At 38.0% G+C, this 23,688-nt stretch overlaps 2 protein-coding genes across 10 annotated transcripts in view; one reads left to right on the forward strand and one right to left on the reverse strand.

The window, feature by feature from the left end:
* The window catches only part of rnf31 (ring finger protein 31), a 24,278-nt gene continuing 590 nt past the window's right edge, over window positions 1–23,688 (reverse strand). Inside the window, exons 1-24 of one of the 5 annotated variants that reach the window (XM_079612462.1) lie at window positions 19,249–19,334; window positions 18,957–18,998; window positions 18,050–18,249; window positions 14,449–14,595; window positions 14,209–14,364; window positions 14,066–14,122; window positions 13,373–13,526; window positions 13,100–13,259; window positions 12,863–13,008; window positions 11,116–11,258; window positions 10,010–10,243; window positions 9,607–9,921; window positions 8,584–8,769; window positions 8,149–8,355; window positions 7,324–7,497; window positions 7,083–7,181; window positions 6,827–6,916; window positions 6,135–6,249; window positions 3,584–3,696; window positions 3,258–3,368; window positions 3,009–3,057; window positions 2,456–2,552; window positions 1,109–1,271; window positions 1–1,026 (exon numbers count right to left, since the gene is read on the reverse strand). In XM_079612462.1, the coding sequence (XP_079468588.1) occupies window positions 976–1,026; window positions 1,109–1,271; window positions 2,456–2,552; window positions 3,009–3,057; window positions 3,258–3,368; window positions 3,584–3,696; window positions 6,135–6,249; window positions 6,827–6,916; window positions 7,083–7,181; window positions 7,324–7,497; window positions 8,149–8,355; window positions 8,584–8,769; window positions 9,607–9,921; window positions 10,010–10,243; window positions 11,116–11,258; window positions 12,863–13,008; window positions 13,100–13,259; window positions 13,373–13,526; window positions 14,066–14,122; window positions 14,209–14,364; window positions 14,449–14,595; window positions 18,050–18,249; window positions 18,957–18,990 (3,201 nt within the window). In that variant the 5' untranslated portion in view covers window positions 18,991–18,998; window positions 19,249–19,334 and the 3' untranslated portion in view covers window positions 1–975. Of the gene's footprint in view, window positions 1,027–1,108; window positions 1,272–2,455; window positions 2,553–3,008; window positions 3,058–3,257; window positions 3,369–3,583; window positions 3,697–6,134; window positions 6,250–6,826; window positions 6,917–7,082; window positions 7,182–7,323; window positions 7,498–8,148; window positions 8,356–8,583; window positions 8,770–9,606; window positions 9,922–10,009; window positions 10,244–11,115; window positions 11,259–12,862; window positions 13,009–13,099; window positions 13,260–13,372; window positions 13,527–14,065; window positions 14,123–14,208; window positions 14,365–14,448; window positions 14,596–18,049; window positions 18,250–18,956; window positions 19,072–19,152; window positions 19,335–23,688 lie in introns of those variants that run through there. The other 4 variants (XM_079612460.1, XM_079612461.1, XM_079612459.1 and 1 more) reach the window with 4 other exon arrangements.
* Window positions 18,968–22,829, forward strand: buc (bucky ball). 5 transcript variants are annotated; one of them, XM_079612467.1, is made up of 8 exons: window positions 19,349–19,470; window positions 19,601–19,658; window positions 19,998–20,153; window positions 20,264–20,460; window positions 20,584–21,766; window positions 21,845–21,946; window positions 22,053–22,163; window positions 22,241–22,829. In XM_079612467.1, exons 2-8 carry the CDS (start codon window positions 19,652–19,654, stop codon window positions 22,270–22,272), a joined length of 1,788 nt encoding a protein of 595 aa, XP_079468593.1. In that variant the 5' UTR covers window positions 19,349–19,470; window positions 19,601–19,651; the 3' UTR covers window positions 22,273–22,829. The 5 variants fall into 5 exon arrangements, with proteins under 5 accessions (XP_079468591.1, XP_079468593.1, XP_079468592.1 ...); XM_079612468.1 differs by having other exon boundaries at window positions 19,468–19,518; XM_079612465.1 differs by having other exon boundaries at window positions 18,968–19,470; window positions 20,264–21,766.

A 23,688-nucleotide genomic window follows, 5' to 3' on the forward strand; every position in this document is an offset into this window, starting at 1 on the left:
TCATCGACTTTCTCATTGTGTGTGCCTTTAATTTCTGCTTAAAATGGCCAGTGCTTTTCCATGATCATGCATATCAAAAATTATATTTAAAAAAATTCAGGAATATCTGGATGCACAAATGTCCTCAGAATAAAAATAGAATTTGATCAGTGGTTTCCCTGACTACAACCCCACTGTAAATGGCTTTAAGACTTGATGAGCAAATAGGCGTTTTAAGGGCTCTGATCTCAAGAGACAACCGTGACACGATTGTATGGAATAGGAATGAAGAACATGTCTTTTAGATGTAGATCGAACTACATCAACATGACTGGTGGTTTTACTGCTTTGCTTATGAATGATTATTGATCATTTTGCTCTCTTTAAAACCCACAGACTCACTAGATTCAACATTTTATAAATTATGTTTAATCATATATATATGTACATATAAACCCATGATTGTACGTCTTTTGACACCCATAAATGTGCAGATTTTGTTTTTGGTTTAATTTGGTTGAATAAACTGATAATGAACAGCCTGAGGTACAATCAACAGAAAGTTCACACAAAATCATTTAAAATGCTGTTGTTTTACGATTTTTGTCGGTTTAATTTTAAAACGTACTTAATGAAAATATAAAACGTATATGCATTCACAGAAACAATAAATGGTTTCACTATAGCTTTCAAAGTGTTTTGTCTTAGTCTGTTTTTTTTTTTTAATTATCAAGCTACAGCTATAACGCTATTAGAAGGTGATTAAAATCAAAACATGATGATTAAAATGAAGAATCTCCCATCACAAAACCTTAAGAAAACGAAAAAAAAACAGTGTGTGCATTGTGCAAATGTGTGCAACTACATCACATTGAGAACAGGGAAGCACTGAGTTAAAAATTCTGTCAGCCTCTCAGCTCAGATCATAAAGCGGAGCTACAGGCGCACGTGGGTAAAATAGTCAGCACAGGTTAAATGAACAAAGTAAAAACGTCTTCACTTCTTGCGAAGGACCTTGTCACCCAGAGGAACGTCATCCATGAGTTTCTGCAGATGAGGTAAAGAAAGTTTGATAACTACCAAAAAGAGGTCATGTTTATAGTCTGAAGAAAGGACAGCATCAGCCCACCTTAAGTCTGGCAAAGTATCCTCTCTCATCTTCCCCTTCCCCCTGTATGACGTCCACATGGTATCTCCGGCAGGCCACGATCAGCTCATCAAGAGCGTAAAGGAGGGCGGGGTCAATAGAATGTCCATTAATGAGGCTGACCAGGTACTCTCGATAATGCTTCCTGAAACACAACACAATTTTATTTACCTCTAAAAAGTAGGGAGAGGCATGTGTGTCATATTGTCTTGTCAAGTACACCATCTTCACCAAACATGATTACAAATTCAGCTCACATTTTATCTTCCTAATTTTGTATTTTTGATCTTTGCTATATTGCATATTTGCATTTGCACTTTCCAAGTATTTAAAAATGTGATGGTGCTTGTCTCTTAAAGTGTGCTGCAGGAATAAGTCCAAAGCCAAGAAATTAGTTTATATATACTTATATATATAAACTAATATACTTATATATATATATATATATATATATATATATATATATATAAGGTTTTACGTGTTTTGAAAAAGGCATTTGGTATATATTTGTGGTCTTGATGAATAAAACATGTAAAAAAAAAAAAGTGCGCTCAGAGATTATACACAGGTTTCTTGTATACAAACAATACCGGATGCGCGCACATCCAAGAGGCAAGACCGCTATATGTTATGCCGAGTTCTGTAAAAGAACATTGTAATTAACGTAGATTTCGCATTGTTTGTAAATTCTTGTTGACTCAATAATAAACTGCAATTTCAGAGTTGAATCTGTTTGCTTGTGTTTCATTTGCATATTAATATAACATTATGTAAAAAGTTAGTTAGTTGACTAGTATGAAATTGTCCAACTAAGTTTGCGATTCATAAAAACATTAGTATAAAATCATAAAAACACAACAGCTCCGCGTCATCTCTGCTTCTGCTAGATATAGCCGTAAAGACTGTTGCTTTCTGCCTCTTAGATGCGCGCGCATCTACGTGATGACGTTGCACAGAAACCCGTGTATTCCTTCAATAATCCACACCCTTTTGTGACATATATATATATATATATATATATATATATATATAGACAAATATATATATATAGAAAAATATATATAGGATATATAAAATTGTCAGTAAATCCAAAGAAAAAACTAAATGAGTACTCTTCAATCTGGACTGAAATTCAGATTAAATTGAGTAGAGTTAAATCAAGCAATCAAGTTGAGTTAAATCAATGAGCTGTAATTTGAGTACTCAGGTACTTTTTCTAATCCCTACAACGCAAATGAAAAAAAAAAAAAAAGAAAAAAAAAAAAGAGATGAGTTTGAGAGATTCAGAGTGCAGGGAGCAGTCAACATGGTAACAACGATGTTACTCACTCGCAGAGTCCTGCCTGTCCCGGCTGAGTCTGAGCCCCGCACGGCGAATCAGTCGGACGAGGCCCTTCATCTTTCTGCTCGATCACTCCACACACACCTGACGCAAAACAAAGAAAAGAAGCAGAGATGCATTTGGGGGGGAAAGGCAGTTTTCGAGGGAGATATTTTCAGTAAAGAGAAGTGGAACAGAGTGTGAAATAAAGCTGTAAGGAGTAGGTGTATGTGTGTGTTTGACAACGATTTCATGGTACAAATATAGCCTTTGTCTGAGAAGCGGTAATTGGATGGCTGTTTTAGTAGGAAAACAGTGCATTGCTTTAGGATGTTCAGCTTTTATGCTTTCATTACAGTAAAAGCGATTTTGTTCCACTGGGCAGTTGAGATAAAGAGTGACATTGGAAGCAAACTAGACTTAGACGGACAAATTAAATGAAGAGACAGACAGATAAACATATTAAAGAAGTACTGGGGGAGATAAGTCAGACTGAAATATGGACACATGGTCAGAATAAACCGAACAAAAAAAAAAAGCATCGATACTAAAAAGACATACCAGTCTGTGCTCCTGTTGCAGTTTCGGTATTGTAGTTCACCGCCTTTTTCTGAGGAAACAAAATTACGTTCAAACAAGTATTCGAAACAAAACGATGTGAAGTGATATTTCTCAACCAACCCTGGCACACAAGTGCTGTGCGTGTGGATGTGTAGGAGGAAATGTGCGTGCCTGTGTTAAAGCATGAGTGTGTGTGTGTGTGTGTGTGTGTGTGTGTGTGTGTGTGTGTGTGTGTGTGTGTGTGTATACCTGCAGTAAGGCCTGAAGCCTGGCAGGCTCCCAGTCTCGAAGGTAGAAGAGGCAGTCTCTGGGGTGATGGGCATGCAGACCTGTCACAGTACACTGGTTCACTGCACACTTCTGCCAGAGAAGGAGTGAGCAAGAGTGTGAGAGAAAAAGAGGATGAATAAAAAGGAGAGAAGTAATCGTGCTCCGGAGAAGGCTGCTACTTTTAGTCCAACCGTAGCTGGCTTCAATCTGAATATCATAGTCACGTAAAGAGCCGTATAACATTCACATAGAGATACAAATAGGCACAAATAATTCTAGGACAACAAGACCAGACAGGAACTCACTGTGTGGAAAGGGTTGTTACATCCACTGCAGAACTGATACCTGCACTGGGAACAACTGAAGTGCATACAGCCGCCCCTGGCCAGAGCATACTGGAACCTACAGTTAGGACAAGCTACAAGACAGACATAAGAACAGTAGATAAAACCAATGTATAAAAGAAAGAATGGGCTGTGTGACAGTTTTCCCACCCAATACTGTGGATGTTTACATTTTGCATTCGATAAAAATATGAACAAATAATTTACATAGTCAAGCAGTCTATGTTTGTCTATTGACGTGATAATCATCAAATTGACTACTGTAAAATATTAACAATTTATAAGAAATTGAGGTAAATCCAAGGGATCAGAAACAGTGTGTATATATACACACACACACACACAGTATATAGTTACATATGGTTTAATATAATAATGCATGCATGCATATACATACAGTCATGGTCAGAATTAATGGCACCCCTGGTAAATATGATCAAAACAGGCTGTAAAAAATAAATCTGCATTATTTATCCTTTTGATCTTTCATTCAAAAAATGGCCAAAATTCTAACCTTTCATTGAAGCAAGAGAATTGAAAGTGGGGCTAAATCACATTATGAAATAAATGTTTTTCTCCAAAACACGTCGGCCATAATTATTGGCACCCTTTATTAAATACTTTTTGCAACCTCCTTTTGCCAAGATAACAGCTCTGAGTTTTCTCATATAATGCCTGATGAGTTTGGAGAACACCTGACAAGAGATCAGAGACCATTCCTCCATACAGAATCTCTCCAGATCCTGCAGATTCCCAGATCCATGTTGCTGCTTCTTCTCTTCAGTTCAGCCCACTCATTTTCTTCAGGGTTCAGGCCAGGGACTGGGATGGCCATTGCAGATCTTGGTTTTGTGCTCAGTGACCCATTTTTGTTTTGATTTTGATATTTGTTTTTGGATCACAGTCCTGTTGGAAGATCCAAACATGGCCCGTTATAAGATTTCTAGCACAGTCTGTTAGGTTTCGATTTTTTATCTGTTGGTATTTGATCCAATACATGATGCCATGTATCTGAACAAGATGTCCAGGACCTCTGCTGTATATTTAATGCTCTGGGCCTAATTTTCTGCCAGAGTATTTCATTTTACACATGGGGTACTTTTTTATCCCTGTGTGCACCAAACCCATCTTAAGTGTTTGCTGCCAAAAAAGCTATTTTTTTGGTTCCTCTGTCCATAGAACGTTTTAAAAGTACCGGACACTACTGGCACTTCAAACGGGACGGGTTCTATGGTCAGATGAAACAAAAAAAATTGCTTTTTTGGCAGCAAACACTTAAGATGGGTTTGGTGCACACAGGGATAAAAAAGTACCCCATGTGTAAAATGAAATACTCTGGCAGAAAATTAGGCCCAGAGCATTAAATATACAGCAGAGGTCCTGGACATCTTGTTCAGATACATGGCATCATGTATTGGATCAAATACCAACAGATAAAAAAATCGAAACCTAACAGACTGTGCTAGAAATCTTATAACGGGCCATGTTTGGATCTTCCAACAGGACTGTGATCCAAAAACAAATATCAAAATCAAAACAAAAATGGGTCACTGAGCACAAAACCAAGATCTGCAATGGCCATCCCAGTCCCTGGCCTGAACCCTATAGAAAATGAGTGGGCTGAACTGAAGAGAAGAAGCAGCAACATGGATCTGGGAATCTGCAGGATCTGGAGAGATTCTGTATGGAGGAATGGTCTCTGATCTCTTGTCAGGTGTTCTCCAAACTCATCAGGCATTATAGGAGAAAACTCAGAGCTGTTATCTTGGCAAAAGGAGGTTCCAAAAAGTATTTAATAAAGGGTGCCAATAATTATGGCCGACGTGTTTTGGAGAAAAACATTTATTTCATAATGTGATTTAGCCCCACTTTCAATTCTCTTGCTTCAATGAAAGGTTAGAATTTTGGCAATTTTTTGAATGAAAGATCAAAAGGATAAACAATGCAGATTTATTTTTTACAGCCAGTTTTGATCATATTTACCAGGGGTGCCATTAATTCTGACTGTAATTAATGACTGTATATATATATATATATTTAACCATTGATTTGTATTTATTTGCTTATTGGATGGAAAATCTATAACAATAGGAACTTTGTATTTTTACATTTCATCATACTTAATCAGTACATTTTTATATCCACCAAGATTTATAGATGACACATATACAGAAAAAAAGAACACCAGGCCAATGGATCGATTCAATAGAACAGAGAAAGACAGCCTTAAGTGAAACGCAACACTATAAACAACTATTGTGTGATCAGTAACTCTCTCACAAAGTGTAAATAAGTCTGAATAAAAATGCCTGTGAGTGAGAAATGCTCCACATTAAAATTTGATCAGGTTTCCCTTCACCAATTGACCAAACACAACAAAACAAACAGACTGTATGAGCAGACAACATGTTTTCTAAGGTTAATTCTGGTAGTCAGAGTGGGGCAGGGGCAGAATCATTTGCTGTGGGTAGGTGTGGATTAGGCTTCTAGAGAAGATATAAAGGTGACTCACTGATCCCATTGTCACGCAGGTATCCGGCCAAACCCTGCCTCTGGTACTCAGGGTCATTCTCTCGCTTCCACAGCTGGAACTGCTCACACGAGAGCCCCACGTGCTGCGGCTCCCACTGCAGAAAGCGATAGAGAATAAGACACTCACTACCATCACCATTCTTAATTAATGAGTAATATCAATTAAGGTAACACAAAATACACCTAAATGTATATAAAAAAAGACTGTAATAAACAGCAGCATTATACTAAATATTCCACCACAAAAAATAATTAAAATGCTGCATAGGGACTTAAGTTTTATGAATTTGTTCTGTTCAACAAAACAATCCACCAAAATGAATCTTTGAAACTTTCTTTTGTTACACACACATATTCACCTGAAACAAACTCTCTCATGATTCACTAGACAGCATCAGACTTTGCGTCATTACACATATACATAAACGATTTACAACACTGAATCAGTTTTTACTTTAATTACACATGAATATGAGAGTTTGTTTCAGATTTGCTGGAATATATAATCTGTTATTCCAAATGTGACTATTTTAAAGCTGCTCACTACTGCTGCTGAAAATAGTGGATGAGTTGATAGTGTCGCTACTGAATTACTCCCCAACACTGACGCTCATCTCCTATATTCATGCAAGGTCACCGGCGATCTGTTTCTTGCTTTCTGAAAACACTTACCGGTTTTTTGCATTGAGCGCAGAAGCTTTTCCTGCACTGCATACAGGTGACCTTGAGTTGATCGCCGTCATAGATGAAGCCATATGAGCACTGTGAGAACGAGATAAGAGTAAAAGAGATGCACTAGATGCAAATAAAGACTACTAACATCATGCACCTCTTTTCAGATCACTGTAAAATGCTCTTGAATAAGACTACAGCTGTTTAGTATGAAAGTGCACTCTCAGAGACAGTTAGGAAGTGCAGTGTCACTCACATGGCTGCACCACAGGAACTTCGGGTCCTTGATGAGAGCCTGCTCAGTCAGCTTCTTGTGGAAGAGATCGTACACGTCTGGTTCAAGGCAATCCCTGAGCTGGGCAGTCACGCACACACACAAAAGATCGTTTCAGATATCACAGTAAGTAGGCTTGAAGCCCAGTTATATGCTGCTGTGTTCCAACTCAAGTCCCAGTACTGAACTGATCATCTTTTTATTTTTTGCTCTTTTGCACTACCTGTATGTCCAGAGTGGAGAAGTAGCTGTTAAGGTGCTCAGGGTCATTGATGTCAGGCTCTGAGCAGACAGGACACACCATGTCTCTGATGTGCTTGTCTCTCACCGCTATGGTGAAATGCTGCTTGAAACAACCACAGCACACAGAGCACTGGCAGGATGTCAGCGACTGCATCTGAAAAGTACACCAAAAAATAGACTCATGACTCAATGCTTTCATACATACATTTGCCAAAAATGCAATTTCAATTTAGATATTTCATTATAACATTTCAATTTAGAGCTCATTTGTGAAAAGGACCCAGTAAGACTAGGCTGCATGCAATATAAACAGTCCGAAGTATTTTTCCAAAATATTTTCTTTTGAATTCTACTAAAGAAATATAGTTATACAGGTTTGGAACACAATGGCGAGTAAATGATCACTTGATGATGATGATTTTTGGGTGATCTATCCATTTAAAGGAATAGCCCACCCAAAAATTAAAAATTCTATCATCATTTACTAACCCTCGTGTCGTTCCAAATCTGTGTGACTTTCTTTTTCTGTGGAACGTAAAAGATCTTTTGAAGAATGTTGGTAACCAAACTGTTGCGGATCCCACTGACTTCAGTAGTGTGGACAAAAATTACAATGGAAGACAATAGGAACCAAAACTATTTAGCAATGTTCTTCAAAAGATCTTCTTTTATGTTCTTATATGTAAATATTGACTGAATTTATTGACTGAAAACTATCCCTTTAACAGTGTACATATAAGATAAGGACACTCTGTTGTAAAAAATACAAGATTCTGAGCCTATCATAGGAGGTGATGCAAAGTACCTTGCTGTGGGGAAAAACTGACAGGCAGATAGGGCATTCCTTGTTCAGCACCCGGCGAATGAAGTCCCGGTCAGGTGATTCACGCACGGCCTGAACCACATCCTCCAGTGTGTATGTAGCTGTAGGGTCTCGCAGCAAAGACAAAACCAGCTCACAGCGCCCCCAGCTGGGCAGCTCAAACACCGCTAGCAGCCTACGGCAAACATGCTTAACACAGACAGAGGAGAAGTAACTTTAGTAATGTTTGATAACATTTAATTTACTAATGACCACCTTGAATATATTCAGCAGCCAGCATTATGCAATTAATTAATATATATATTTATCACACAAAAGAAGATGCAGACTAAGCTGCAAAAACTGTTTGGCACATCTAGTGGTGAGAAAGCAAAGCAGTCTCTCAGTGAAGCTGCATTATTGTAAAAGGCCAGTCACCTGTTTATCCGGATGGTTGATGTCAATGGGGGGCTCTGGTTCGTCGCTCCACATGCGCTGATGGAATGGCTCCAGTAAAGGGCGCTGCAACAGGACGAGAGCCCCCCTAACATCCCCTCCGCTCTGCCTCAGGGCTTCTTCACAGCGGGTCACATCATTAAAGCCCAGAGAGCCAAGCTCTTTTACCTAACAAACAAAAACAGACAAAATGTTATATTTAGCATACAACATTTTTACTAGATATATTTACTAGAAATACACTATGCGATTCTGGCCGATACAGAAAAGCTGATAATGTTGCCAGGTTATTGGCCATAACATGAAAATATTTCAGAAATAATTACATAATTTAAGTATGTGAAAGTTAACATTATATTCAATTTCTACATTACTTTGTCAAAATAAATAAAAAACAAAACACTATAAACTAGGCATCACAACATTATAATGTACAATATGGAAGATGTATAATAATTTTGAGATCTAATAAAGATCATTTACATCTATCAGTGTAATTCAATTATTAGTGATTAAAAAAATGTCCATCAAGTGAGTGTTAGTGGTTAAGTGGTTTCCTCAAATTCAACAACAAAAATTCTACTTTTAATGACTTCTGCAGTCTTAAAATTATTCAACACCCTGAATAGAATCCCTTACAACAGCACAAATCTGCAAAACAGGTGTTGTCTCAAGCACACCTGATGCTACTAATCAAGGGCTTCATTAGTTGCACAGCTATTAAAACCTTTTCACAATATTCTAATTTTGAATTTGGGGTTTTCATAACCTGTAAGCCATAATCATCAAAATTATAACAAATAAAGCCTTAAAATATCTAATTTTGCATGCAATGAGTCTATATAATAAATGAGTTTCACCTTTTAAGTTGAATTACTGAAATAAATGAACTTTTGCACGATATTCAAATTTTTCGAGTTTCACCTGTGTATGTATATATATACACACACTGTTGTAAATGTTAATAAAAGTTATTATATAAAGGTTGGATTGTCAAGAACTCACTTTAACTCTGCGATCTCTGAGACCCTGTCTGACGGCTTTCTCATTAACGCCCCCTGCTGCTAGCCAGGCCCGTTTGGCTTCTGCCCTGGACAAGGGGACAGCATTGCTCTTTTCTCCATCCTGGCCATCGTTCCCCCCAGAAGAGTTTGATTGTGCATTGGGTTCTTGCTGACAGGACGCAGCCATCACACAGATCTCATCAAGCACATGCGGTAGCTCTGCCTTCAGCCAGTCATATGGCATTACGTTACTGTTTCCCGACACATACATGCTGGTATAAACCTCCTCTGGACTCACTCCTTTCTTCTCTCCCTCCTGAGAAAAGACAGAGACAATAAGAATGCTTTTAAGATTCTGAGGATGATGCCCAGGCTACAACAACATAAAACAATATCAGACTTACACGAATTAGCTGAATAAGTTTAAGCCCTTCCTCCTTCATCAGTCTTTGCCTTTTCAAATCAGGGTCCTCAGTGGGCATGACTTTCGGTGCGACTGAAAGCGGCGTTACGTCCTTGACCGGTGAGAGTGGGAGGGGCTTAGAGGGTGATAGGGCAGATTCTGATTTTGAAAGGCAACACATTTCGCACACAGTTGATGGTGTGGGGTTGACGTACGTACAAAACTGGCAAATCCACTAAATGAGAAAAAAAAGGAGTCAAAACAGGAACCTGTATTCAGGATAAAACTCAGCATTATGCTCATTTCTTTAGCAATAACAAATCAGAATATGCATAGGTTAAAGCAGTGGTTCTCCAGTCCTCGGGACCCACTGCTCTGCACAATTTGTATGTCTCCCTTATTAAACACACCTGAATCACATCATCAGCTCGTTAGGAGAGACTCCATGAACTGAACTGAGTGTGTCAGATATAAGAGACATACAAAATGTGCAGAGCAGCGGGTCCCAGGACTGGAGTTGAGAACCACTGGGTTAAAGGGATAGTTCACCCAAAAATGAAAATTCTATCATCATTTACTCACCCTCAATTTTTTATTCCAAACCTGTACGCATTTCTTTCTTCTCCTGAACACAAAAGAAGATATTTTGAAGAATATGGGTAACCAAACAGCTGGAAGCATAATCAAAATCAACTGTTTGGTTACCGACATTCTTCAAAACATCTTCTTTTGAAACAGGTTTGGAACAACCTAAGGGTGATCAAATGATGACAAAATTTTTATTTTTGGCTGACCTATCCCTTTAAAGGTGACGTGTTTTAAGTTCTCCTAGTAGGGCCATTTTCTTGGTAGCATTTGCACCGCCAGTAGAAACTGTAAAGTGACCTTTATTTTGGACCCTAATCTGAAGTAGGAGCTAATTTAGTTCCCCCAACATGATTCCTAGAACTAAAAGCGTTCCCAGTTTGTGCGGTGCAAACACGGCAAAAAGCAAGTACTTCTGCCATTAGTTCTAGGAACTATGAAAAGGTTCCTCTGGCGAGAAAGCCCCTATTGTACTGAAACGAAACCATAAAATTGCATTTGGAATATACTGAATAGTGGCACCTGGCTGTCCATTAGTCCTGTGGCAGAGGGGGTCGGACGTGAGGGGGCGACAGGAGGTCGGGTGGCCAGACGGGGGCGATCACACACCTCGCAAAGAATGCTGCTGCCAGCATTAACCACTGTGCAGCTTTTACACTGCCACTCTAATTGACAAAAGTAATGCACAAAACACCAGAATTAACACAATGATATTCAAATTGAGATGTTTATTTGTTAGTTTCAATGTCCACCTTGATTTTTCAAAAGGTCAAGCAGGACTTATGGTCCAAAGTGATAGAATCACGTTACTGGTATGTCGTGTGTTAGCTGAGAAGGATTTGCAGGTATGATGTTCATTCTATTCACCAGGAGCAGTTTCCATGTTTCATTAACAGTTCTTGTTAGTAATGTGTATTCACCATGGTAACGGTCGTTTCCATATTAACCCCAAAATGCCACTTTATTTTCACTTTGTGTTATTTATTTTTTTTAATGACTGTGGTGGCTCATACCAACATTGTATTAACAAAAACTAGTTTGGGACTGCTATTTAATAGCTTTAGCATAGGAATAATGTTTATTTATTAGTAGGGCTGTCAAACGATTAAAATATTTAATCGTGATTAATCGCATTAATGTCATAGTTAACTCGCGATTAATCACACATTTTTTTTCTATTCCAAATGTCTCTTGATTTCATTTTGTCCCATTATTTTTTCTCATTTTAATGCTCTTAATCAACATGGAAAAGTGGATCAGCTTGCTTTGTGCAAATGTTTTTTATTGAAAACAACTGTGTTCAATTCCACACTAACATTCTCACTTGGGGCAAATAAACCTCTCACACAATGTAACTGTCCATCAATAAAAGGGTGAAAGAAATACTGACGAGGTAACGTTACTGATATTGACGAGTGGGCGTAGAAACGCATCAGCTGTGTGTGTGCTTGGGTATCAAGTGGTTTTCAGACTGGACGTGCTGCGATGATAGCTCAGTTCACAACGACAAAACACACAGATCACTTTGGTCTTGTCAATTGAACCATTTGGCAACTTTTTAAAAGTAAACTTTCCATTCAGAATCTTATTGGCATCCATTTCGGCGTCTCACGCTCATCATTCATCCACTCAAAACGTAACGTTAAAGTTGGTCGCACACCGGACGAGAAGTGCAGCGCCTCGTATTTAAAATTCAAACACATTATTCTCTATGAGTGTACACACACCGGCGGCGCAATTCGGCGTTTTTATTGCTGGCCATAAACTGAGAAAGTGCGTGTCCGCCGTCCGGTGTGCAATACAAGTGTGTGCGCCGTGCCTGTTGTTTTGTTTCTGGTCTAGCTAGATCCGGTGTGGTGTTGTAGTTTAACGTTACGTTGTTGCAAAAGCATGTGAAAAAAACTACAAAGTTTGCTAGGCGTTAATCTCACGATAAAAAAATTGACGCCGTTAAAATGGGTTTGCGTTAATAACGCGTTTAACGGACAGCCCTATTTATTACTAGTCTTTACTATTAGTCATATTCTTACAATTTATGTGTATGATAAGTAAAGGGGGACAGTACTTGTGTGTGAGTTAACAGTTTTTGTGTAAACGTATTATAATATGCCTATATAATATATATATATATATATATATATATATATATAGGCATATGTAAATTGTGATAATCGTAAATAATAATCACAATTACAATTTCAAGAGATTAATCGCCAATGATGATTTTTGTCATAATCGTGCAGCCCTATGCTGGACTGTACAGACTAACCAGATATTGTAGAAGGCTGTGATGGCTCCTCTTGTAGAGATGGAGCAGAAGAGGACAGACGTGGTCGATCACAGGTTTCACACAAAACCTGCTGCAACGCATTTACTGTAGTGCAGTATTTACACTGCCATGATGACAGTGATGAGCTAAGGAAAGAAATAAAGACATACAGATTTGTTTAACAAAATCCTTTACACAAACATGTTCTCTCAACATCTTAAATTGCTCAGTGCTAACCTGTGCCGTTTTGTGGCTTTTGAGGAAGTCACAGGGATCCTGATGTGTGTGGACCGTCCTGAATGGGAGTGATACAGCCGGTCACATTCTGTGCATAGCCGCTGAGTGCAGGTGGGGCAGTGAGCAGACACTGGAAAGATGCCACATATGGTGCAGTTTTCTGCAAAGCAATTGAAAATCAATGAAGTAGAATGGAAACGATAAAAGTGTACACTCACAATAAAAGATATTCATTAAAAGAAAAGCCAGGGTTGGTGAACATTATGTATTTACCTATTTGTGTAGATGGCACTAGAGACGAGAGAGCAAGAGCTGGACTGAATAGAGATTTAGGCTGAGAAGGAGACATAGATGAGGGAGTTTGTTTTTCCCATGGTCTCTCACTAGGAGAGATTGCAACTGCATCTGTGCTGATTCCCTCATCATCCTGTACAGACATTATATGGATATTATATGGACATGTATTTAAGTGACCTGCAAAAAAGCTAAGAAATCTAAAAGAAACACTTGTCTAAATGTGTGGTAAGATGTTTTTGAAAGAAGTCTCTTAAGCTCACCAAGCCTGGATTTATCGGATAAAAATACAGTAAAACATTAATATTGTAAAAATGTTTACAATTTAAAATAACTGTTTTCTATTTTAATGTATTTTAAAATGTAATTTATTCCTGCGATGGCAAAACTGAAGCCTGGAGTAATTATGCTGAAATTCAGTGTCACATGATTCAGAAATCATTCTAATATGCTGATTTGCTGCTCAAGAAAGATTTCTTATCATTATAATCCATGTTTAAAGCAGTTGTGCTGCTTAATATTTCTGTGGATACAGCGATGCTGTTTTTCATGATTCTTTTATGAATAGAAAGATCAAATGAACATTTATTTTAATTATATATATTTTTTAACATTACAAATGTCTTTACTGTCACTGTCATTTCTTATATATACATTTAAAAAAAACTTTACCTGCACAGTGAGGGAGGGAATAAGTCTTTCAAAAAACTCTGGATGAGAATGGGTACCCTACAGAAAAGGAACAAACTCTATATGTGAGCTTAACGTTCATTTGTGATGAATTCATAATATGCTTTTACTTCACAGCCTCAGACCTTGATTAGCATGTCCAGTTCCATACGAAGACACATGATCTCAAGAGTCACTGATGCCACTTTCTCAACATCTGGCTGGACAACCTCATCAGGAAAGCTCAAGCCATCATGCTGCTGATTGGTGTAGCCGTACAGGTTAAGTACTGCTCTGCCACCCTAAAAGAGGAAGAAAAATAATAGTAACTGCAGATATTTTGTATGGTTCACACAAAAAGCCTCTTAATCTTATCCACCACACACCTGGATAGAGTCTACGGTCGTCCTGAAGACAGGGTTGTTGTACTTGACTGTACGCCAGTACTTCGGCCTGTTGGGGTTGGTAAGATTGGAGCCATACTTCTCCAAGATGTTAAGAGCGGTGGAAAGTTTCTGCAGGAGGCTGAGGGACTAAAAGGATCAGGAGATATTAATGTACAACAGAAAAGTATGAACAAGAATACATTACAATCTAGAAACAACAACAGTGGGTAAAAATGAACTAGGAAGAAATGTTATGTGCATAAAAATGAGTGGAAACAAGACCAATTCTTTAGAAACACCTGAGGAAACAGTGAAAGATTACCCAGCGCTATGCATTATTATGCGCTTTATGTCAGTCATTCACACTGCCAAAATAACCCCAAACATTCTTACTATATACGGTCAGGGCCGTAATCACAATCAACATTTTTTTTCTTTTCTTTTTCTTTTCTTATTTATTTAATTCATTTAAAAACAAATGCAACAACAGCATTTAACATGAATGAAAAGGAGCAGAAAGAAGTAAAAACGTATAATGTCTGTCTGCCCCCTATCAACACAAAATAATTTACAGTTCCAGTTCATTTGAGCTGTCTCATGCAGCCGTCTCTTTTTTTAAGACATCAAAACACAAAAATACATAAAGTTGATCTGCTACTCCGCAGTATTATATTTCTGCAACATTGATAATTTAACATACTTCTTAAACACATAAAGGGACTTAGAAGTTTTAATTGTACAATCAAGACTGTTCCACAAACTGATTCCTTTGATTGTGAGTGACACATTTTTCCTTTACAGCCAATTGGAACCTGGGTTTTGTAAAAACCTCAGTACCTTATAGTTCATATCTACTTTTCCTCTTGGTGAATCTGTTTAGCAAAATGTTTGGTAAACTTTCCAGATGAGCTTTATACATGGTTTTTAGAAGGTTATACTCTACTAGCCTAATTCATTAAATTTCAGAGTTTTTAGTTGTATGAATAATGGATTAGTTGGATCTCTGTATCCATTTCCACTGGTAACTCTAATCGCTCTTTTCTGTAAAAGTAAAATTGGATTAATGTATGTTTTGCAGGCACTTCCCCACACTTCAATGCAATAGGTCAGATATGGAACAATCAATGAGTTATACAACAAAAACAATGCATTCTTATTTAGAGAATCTTTAACTTGCAGCAATAGGTGTGCTGCATGCACCCATGCAGCACACCTATTATTTGGGATACCTTTAATTTGATATTATCAATATGTGATTTTCATGTCAAATGTTCGTCAATCATAATACCTAGAAACGTAATCTCATGTGCCCTTTCAATTTCTAATCCATTAATAAACAATGATGTTTTGACATATTTCTTTTTACTACAAAATATCATACATTTAGTTTTGCTGATATTTAGGGATAATCTATTGCCATTGAACCACTTCATAATTTTCTGAAATTAATTCTCTACGATTTGTATGAAAATCTTATATTTTTCCCTGAATAGAATAAAGTGGTGTCATCCGCAAACAACAGAATGCACCTAAGTAACTGAGACACAGACACAATGTAATTTACATATAGAAGAAAAAGTATAGGTCCTAGGACCGATCCTTGTGGTACCCACAAGTTATGTTACAATTTTTAGACTTTATGTTGTCGATTTCAAGAAACTGACTTCTGTTTTTTAAATAGCTGGTAACCCATTGGTGTGCCTGATACCATATTTATATAATTTATGCAACAATATCTTGTGGACCAGCGTTTTAAACGTTTTTTGAAGATCCACAAAGATGCTTACTAAATAGTGCTTTTTGTCTATAGCATTGGTGATTTCTTCAGTTAGTTCCATAATTAATTTAAATCCTTAAATTAATTTAGAAATGTATTCAGTTTAATCGCAAATAATTTCTCCAGAATTTTAGATAACTGTGGAAGTAATGATATTGGTCTATAATTAGAAAATTCAGATTAATTTCCTTTTTAAAACGGTGGAATTACTTTGGCTATTTTCATGCAGTCTGGAAATATCCCTGAAGTAAATGATAAATTACAGATATAGGTAAAATCTATAATTTGCTGTATCAATACCATATTCATATCAGTATAAATTTGATTTTTTATTGGCACACTTCTGGACAATTGCCAATATGTCACTCGCTTGTACACTTTCAAGAAAAATACTGCCAACATTATCTGGTACTGTTTCACCATTGGTGTTTCCATCTAGAATTTGTTGTGACAAAGTAGGGCTAATATTTACAAAGTCATTATTGAATTTATTTACAATTTCAGTTTTATTACAAATGTCAACATTATTCTTTGTAAACTTATTTGGAAATGTTGTTTTTACCTTGCCTTTTTGCATAACATAATTTATAATGCTCCATGTGTCTTTCGTACTATTTTTATTTTTGTCTAACAATTTAGTGTAGTAATCCTTTTTTTTGCCTTCTTATGATTCCAACTAATTTGTTTTTATATTTTTATACCTAACTTCAGCTTCTTTAGTTCTTGATCTTAGAAACAATTTTTTTCTTGCAGGCATTTTTCAGTCCATTTGTCATCCATGGATTGTTAACAGTATTTTTCTTGGTAAGAGCTTTTGCTTTGGTTAATTTACTATTTTTATCATATAGATGAATTAATGTCGTCATGAAAGCCTCATATGCAGATTTACATTATCTGTGTACACTCTATCCCAGCTGATAGGGGGATTATTTACCCCCAATAATTAGATATGGCCAAATTGTCCCAACAAAACAATATATATTCTGCTGCATTGGCAAAAAGTTTTAAAAGATCTATGTTTAGGCAGGTATGCCTAAGCAGTCTTACATCGCTTGTCAATGTAAAAATAACTGAGATGGCCAATCAAATAAAAGGCGGCAGGCTTCACAGTTCACAGAACCCAAACATGACACTTGAGTTTTAACAGTGGTTGAAAACAAAGGTTCAGTCACTGCCTACTATTTCTACAAACTATGTTGTATTCAGAATGTTGTTGGATGACAAAAAAGCTGAATTTTTCATTAATGTAATGTTGATTCTGGGTATATTCTTTATCCTTAAATGGAAGCGTATGACCTGTGTTGCATATATGTGCAACAACTACTTTTATTAACGTTTAAACAACAATTTTGCAACCAACTAGTCAAACACATTTCATACCATGCTGTCTCTCATAACCGGTAGTATAAAAAGCCTAAAAGCAAACTTAATAGTTATTACTAGTTTGACATGACATATAAGAAAACTGAAAAGTGTTGTATAGGCTGTCAAAAAAATCCCTCACATTGCTCATCTTATGAGTGGACATTTCTCTGAACACACCGTGAATGCCACAGAGAAAATGAATGCATGCAAAATCTGAGGTAAAACTCTAACAAATGTTGGGTAAAATTGTATCATTTAAGCGATTAATGTAATTCATGAATGAATGTGAGGAGACAAAGCATAAACGGAGTCCCCCACCCCCCATGAAGACATGGTTACAGCCATGTTTACAATCACTACATGCAAGAGGTTGGTTCATAAAACCTTAAACGTTTGCTTCCTGCTAATCATACACACTTTGGATTGCAGAAGAAAATTAATCATTACACCAGCTCTCACCTCATTCCTGTTATTTCCACTACTGTTCTCCGTCAGCATGCTATCAGCAGCTATGTAGCGATATTTGCTGGAGGGTGGGAGAGGGATGTTGGCCATGGCTGTCACCCCTGCCCTCATCTCCTGGGCAGAGCCTGGAGAAGATAAGCTGCCTTCCGCATTCACCCTCACCTCCTCCAGCTGATCACTGAGAGACGCCATAGCTGAAAGTGAAAGTCAACAAAGCTTTAAAACACACAAGGCCTGAATAACTTGTGACCATCGTTTCTCATGGCAAAGCATTAGGAAACAAAGTAAATCAATTATAGTTGGCTTTACAGTTCACGTTTAGTGACATTAGACAAGGTAGCTTACTGATTTAATATGTCTGAACTCTGAAGCATAAACAATAGTTAACAACACGTCTGGCGATTCACTTGTCAAACATACGAAGTCATTTTCTCGTTTATTTACCGTTAATGCTAATAATTTATAGATATGGATGACTGTCACAGCATTTGAATAACCTGTATGGATGTTTTTACACCTCATTCATGTTAGCTAATACGCTAACTGTCTAGTGAATGGAAAGTGAAACCATAACAACTCACTCGGAGCTAGTTAGCTACACCATTCTTCACAATCAAAATATACATTTCTGGAAACTGATGTTTTACGGTCTTAGTTGTTATTCGTTTAACCTTTAATGAGAGACGTATTTATATACTCAAATAAAACAAATACATTTTGTTTAACGCGTCTGCTACCACTGAATAGCAGTACGCTAGCAGGCTAACGCTTAGGAAATATCGCCAAAAACTCGTCAGCGACATTACAGAGAAACGTCTAGATGTGTCTTTGTTAATACTGTACAGTCAAGTCAACTATCTGAAGTATTTTATGAACTGTTGATAAATATTAACATACTCACCGCTTATTGACAGTGCAGCAGGCAGCTCTCTCATTCACTCATCTGTAAAATTGAAACACGTCACAAATAACTTTACCCGCATAGAGGCGCTGTGACTGTTAGCCGCACAAACTGCATTTCATCAACAAGACAATTCTTATAAATGGGTAGATATTAGATAACAAAAGAAGGATGAATGACTGACAGGAAGAGTTACCGAAATGTAAAAAGAAGTGTCAACAGAAAATAAGTCGTGTGAAATTTAATTGTAACAAAATGACACGTACAAATTGAGCAACATTGTAATAGTTACTTTATATGCTATGCAGAGTTATAGCTTAATCTGCTTATGAATGAAAACTGACGTGAGTGCTTTGCTTAAAATTACAAATTGGGAACACCTGCTGGCTGCCATTTGATTGCATTTATGTGGATCTCATAAAATGCATAAATCGGGAGTGCAAGCTTTAACGACAGAGTTAGTCGCTCTCGCTGTATACACATTTAAGTCCACTTCATCACAGTCACATCTAAGGTTGGTCTTATTTGTTGTCGTATTATGAAAGCATTCTAATTTTGAACGGTAGGCTACATGCCTGTCTATTTTAAGATAATCCCTTGTTTTTAGTTGAATGCATGTTCTGAGTCTTGCGCGTCTTTTACAGTATTGCGGTGTTTTGTATCCTGTGCTGTCTTTCTTCGTTTCCTCAAAAGAAATGGAAGGTAACATTCCTATAGCCTATTTCTCTTTTATCAAAGAAACAACTTTTAAGTTCGGCGTGTGTGTGGTGACCTGGTAAACCCTTTGGGTACTAGCCTACTTTTGTGTGCACTTTTAAGATGGTCAGGATAAAACCAGATAATGATATTATCATTATAATTGTATGTTGAATCCGTTCATGCAATTCCTGGAACTCAAACCTACGAGCCATGACCTTGGAGCATTGCCAACTCCATGCTCTACTCTACCATATGACATATACAGGAACACTGCAATTTAATTATCTGTATATTTTATATCTAGAAAGGGTATTTTTGGAGTTTTGTTTCTTTCTTTTTTAGGCATAAACAACACTTCACAATCCATGGGAGTTGGGCAACCTCACCATCCAGTAAACCACACCAGACCTTTTTTCTATGTTCAGCCTCCAACTCAGCCATATTTCATGTATCAATGGCCCATGAATCCGTATGGCCACTATGGCTTTCCAGGGCCAGGTAAGTTTTTTTTTTTATTATTATTATTTTTTTTTTTTTTTTAGGCTTTGCTTATTGTAGATTTCCTCTATTTTTTTTTCTCTGACTCTACTGTTTTTGTTTTGTTCTAGCTTTGCACTATGGCCGTCCCTACATGGCCCCTTATCAGTATATGCAGTATCCTGGGTATGTGGTTCCACATGCACCCATGCAGCCAATCGATTACAGAAGAATCAACCCCCATTATCCCTCCGTTGCATCCTACGACTTACGCGTCCGCCACCATGTTCAACACGCTGGGATGCATAGGGAGACTGCCTGTTCTGAGGTCCAAACAGATCCTAGTGATTCAGTCAACAAACTGATAGACAAAATTGAGAGTCTTAAGGCCTGTGAACAAGGTGGTGACAAGGGGCTAAACACTGTTTCCTCTACCCCTGATGTGGTGCAGGGAGAGAAGCTGGCCTGTTTAAACGAGGACTCTAAATTAGAGCTTGCCTCTCAGGAAGACAAGGAAGAGCAGGTCAGTCAGGTCACAAGGCCCACAACCTACAGCGACTCCGCGTATGATGCAGAGTCTAGCCAGGGTGTACTGGATGAATGCGTGTTATCAGATGTGCTGCCCCTTGACAGTTCCTCTGTCCATGAGGAAGAGGATGCCAATGAGGAAGATGACCAGCAGAGTGTTGCTGATGAAATATGCTGCCAAAATGGGAAGTCTGTGACCAGTGCAACTGGCAATATGTTTTGTAGTGGTGTCAGAAGCACTGCAGATCCAACAGAGAGCCATGATTTCGAGGAACCAGATGATGAGCAGTTGCAGAATAGTTTAACTGATGCTGCTGCAGCAGTAATGGAACCTCTTATAAAGTTCTCAGAAGACTTTGACCTGCCGTATCAAATCCTTCGCCTGCCCTGCAATAAGACGACAACTGGCCTCAGTCTTGAACGAGAGATTGACCCACTTGTTTACTTTGATTCTCCATCTGCTCTGTTGCCTCCACAAAACTATCTCTCCTCAATTGGCAGCGCATATTCCTACAGCTACTACCCTCAGGTGACCCAAGAGCGCCAGAGTGTCTTGAGTCCATCCATAGATGAGCTCTCCTCCAGAGATGAAATGTTCTCCACTGATGTGGAGGATCTTGATCTTGTTCCAGGGCACGTGTATGTGGGTGGTGGCAGGCTGGCTGAAAGTGATGTGCCCGTTCGTTCCCGAAAAGAGCTCTTGAGTATGGAAAAAACTTGCTTGGTCTGCCAGAAAACATGTGCGTGCTGTGGGTCAAGCTTGCAGGATGAAGTAGGAATGTGTAAGATGGCTGAACACAGCCATCCTGAGAGGAACGAGGTGTCTGATCAAGATTGCGAGTATGACATCGAAGGAGAGGCGCGTAGTAACTGCGAGTCTCCAAGAGTTTCCAAGAGGAAGTGTTGCAGTAGGCACGCGTTACCTTCTTGTGGACATCACAGTGCCAAACACAGACACCGGAAGCTGCTGTGTGAAGGCCAAGAGAGCTGTGATCTATTTGAGCAGGCTCGGGTGCATCCCAAAGGAGAATGCTGTGAGGAGTATGGTGCTCTGGCTAAAGCCGATAAGAGAATTCAAAAGGGTTCCTTGTGCAGGCCTTGTATTGGTAAGTTGTTGTTTTTAGATAATTTTTTTTAATTCTAATGCTGTCACAAGGGCCAACTCATGCAAAAAATATTTTTAGAACGACAGTGGAGAGAGGGTGTTGTGTCTGACCAAGAGAATTGGGCAAGTTGTGGCGCCAAACCAAGGTCTCGGAGGCAAGTTAGTGTACCTCAAGATCAAGGTAGGATGTTTATTATATACATGTTAAATGTTGAGACAATGCATACCTAGATGTCTGAAGTTATTCAATGCTTGGTCTTTTAAACTGTTCTTTTTGACTTCTAAAGGGAGAGCACCATTGAGAAGGCCGACTTGTAAAACAATCCATCAGCAAAGGCCAAGAAGTGAATATGATGACTATGATGAGACTGAATTTACCTACTGCCAGAGGGGCAGAGGTGAGTTTGGGGTTTTAATCAAGTTAATTTGCTTCTGAATCTTATTTTTTATTTGTGCAAAATCTTTGTCCCATCAGGTGCTATGAAGAAAAGGGGCACACGATACTAAACCATTATGCACTGCTGTAATACTTAATGTATTACCCGAAACTTGTATAAAATGCACTTCACTATGAATGTACACATGGACACTGTTCTTGACTGTATGTAACTAAAAAGTATGACAGTGATGTACACCTTGCTGCATTTCCATTGCTCAAGTTAACTTTCTATTTTGGGTGCAATGCATTCATCTTAATATTATGTTGAGACTGCTCTCACTGGACCAGGCCTTGACCCATGCCTACAAGGCCTCTTCACATGTGCCTCAGTCTGGGAGGTGTAGATCGTGTCTGGTGTGTAAGGGCTCTGAATTTTTGCATGGTCAAGGACTGGCCCACTGAGACCTTCTCAAAAAATGTTGACACTGGAGATGCAGCTGGTTTAAGGGGTGACGCAAGGGGGGGAAAAGGATGAAATAAAGTGGACACTTTGGCCACTCTTAGTCCAGATGTGTCTTTTTGTTTTTATTACTGTGACATTTTTATACATCGGTGTAATGTTGACTTGCAGAAAACTCCATTTGTCTGTACAGTGTTATTGTGTCATTAAAGGCATTGCACTTGACCTGTGTCTCATGGTTATCATCTCTAACATTTTTGTCTGTTTGCACATGGGCTTGAGATCCAGAATATCCTCACTTTTCAAGTTTCCTCACTAATGCATTTCTGTAGAACACTGATTAGTAAAGTGGACCTTTAAAAAGGATGGTAAAATGAGTCAAACCCCACCCCCCACACACACAAAAAAAGGTTTTCCTATATGATGGCTGCCTTCAATTTAACTGACCATAATTCTATAAAAAAAGTATTTGACAACGCTAATTACAAAAAAAAAAAAAAAAAAAAAACAGAAGTAGACATACATTAGCCCAATGGCACACATCCTCATTCTAAATTAGATTTTTTTATTTCAGTGTTGCAAGCGATACGTTATAATGACAGCTTTCACATTTGAATAGTCCGTTTTGATGGCAGTTCCTCAATTTAATCTTATGTTACCCAGAGTGGTATGGAACGGATGGATAAACAATTGTCATGCAATAAGTGTTTTCTTCACTAACAGCATTGTTAGTATCTTCACTAGCTGGTTCAGTAGTTTAGTCCTTTCAAGATTTATATCAGTGCTATAAATCCCACTTTATAAATCCATAAAGTGCTCATAAAGACATAAAAAACACGGAAACTGTTTATATCGTTAATATTTCTGTTTAATGTTTACTTAAATTAAGGATTATATGATTTAGAAGATTTGTTTTACTTATCGTGCAACGCAAGTACGTATTTGTTTTGTGACAAATATAATCCGCTTTAAACGACTAAAATGATCAGACCTGTTCAGACCTGACAAACGCTGGCAATCTTGTTAGCGGGCTTCCTTATTGGCTGTTCTCTTCGCAGATGTCGCTCGCTATTGGCTGCGCTGT

The sequence above is a fragment of the Phoxinus phoxinus genome (assembly GCF_949152265.1).
Source record: "Phoxinus phoxinus genome assembly, chromosome: 5".
Taxonomy (NCBI): Eukaryota; Metazoa; Chordata; class Actinopteri; order Cypriniformes; family Leuciscidae; genus Phoxinus; species Phoxinus phoxinus.

Bases quoted from the DNA above. Each gene is read 5' to 3' on its own strand.
- buc (XM_079612464.1), top strand. From the start codon at position 19,568: ATGCATGTTCTGAGTCTTGCGCGTCTTTTACAGTATTGCGGTGTTTTG. The intron at 21,947-22,052 runs GTAGGATGTTTA...TGACTTCTAAAG, and splicing joins TAGTGTACCTCAAGATCAAG to GGAGAGCACCATTGAGAAGG. The intron at 22,164-22,240 runs GTGAGTTTGGGG...TTGTCCCATCAG, and splicing joins CTACTGCCAGAGGGGCAGAG to GTGCTATGAAGAAAAGGGGC.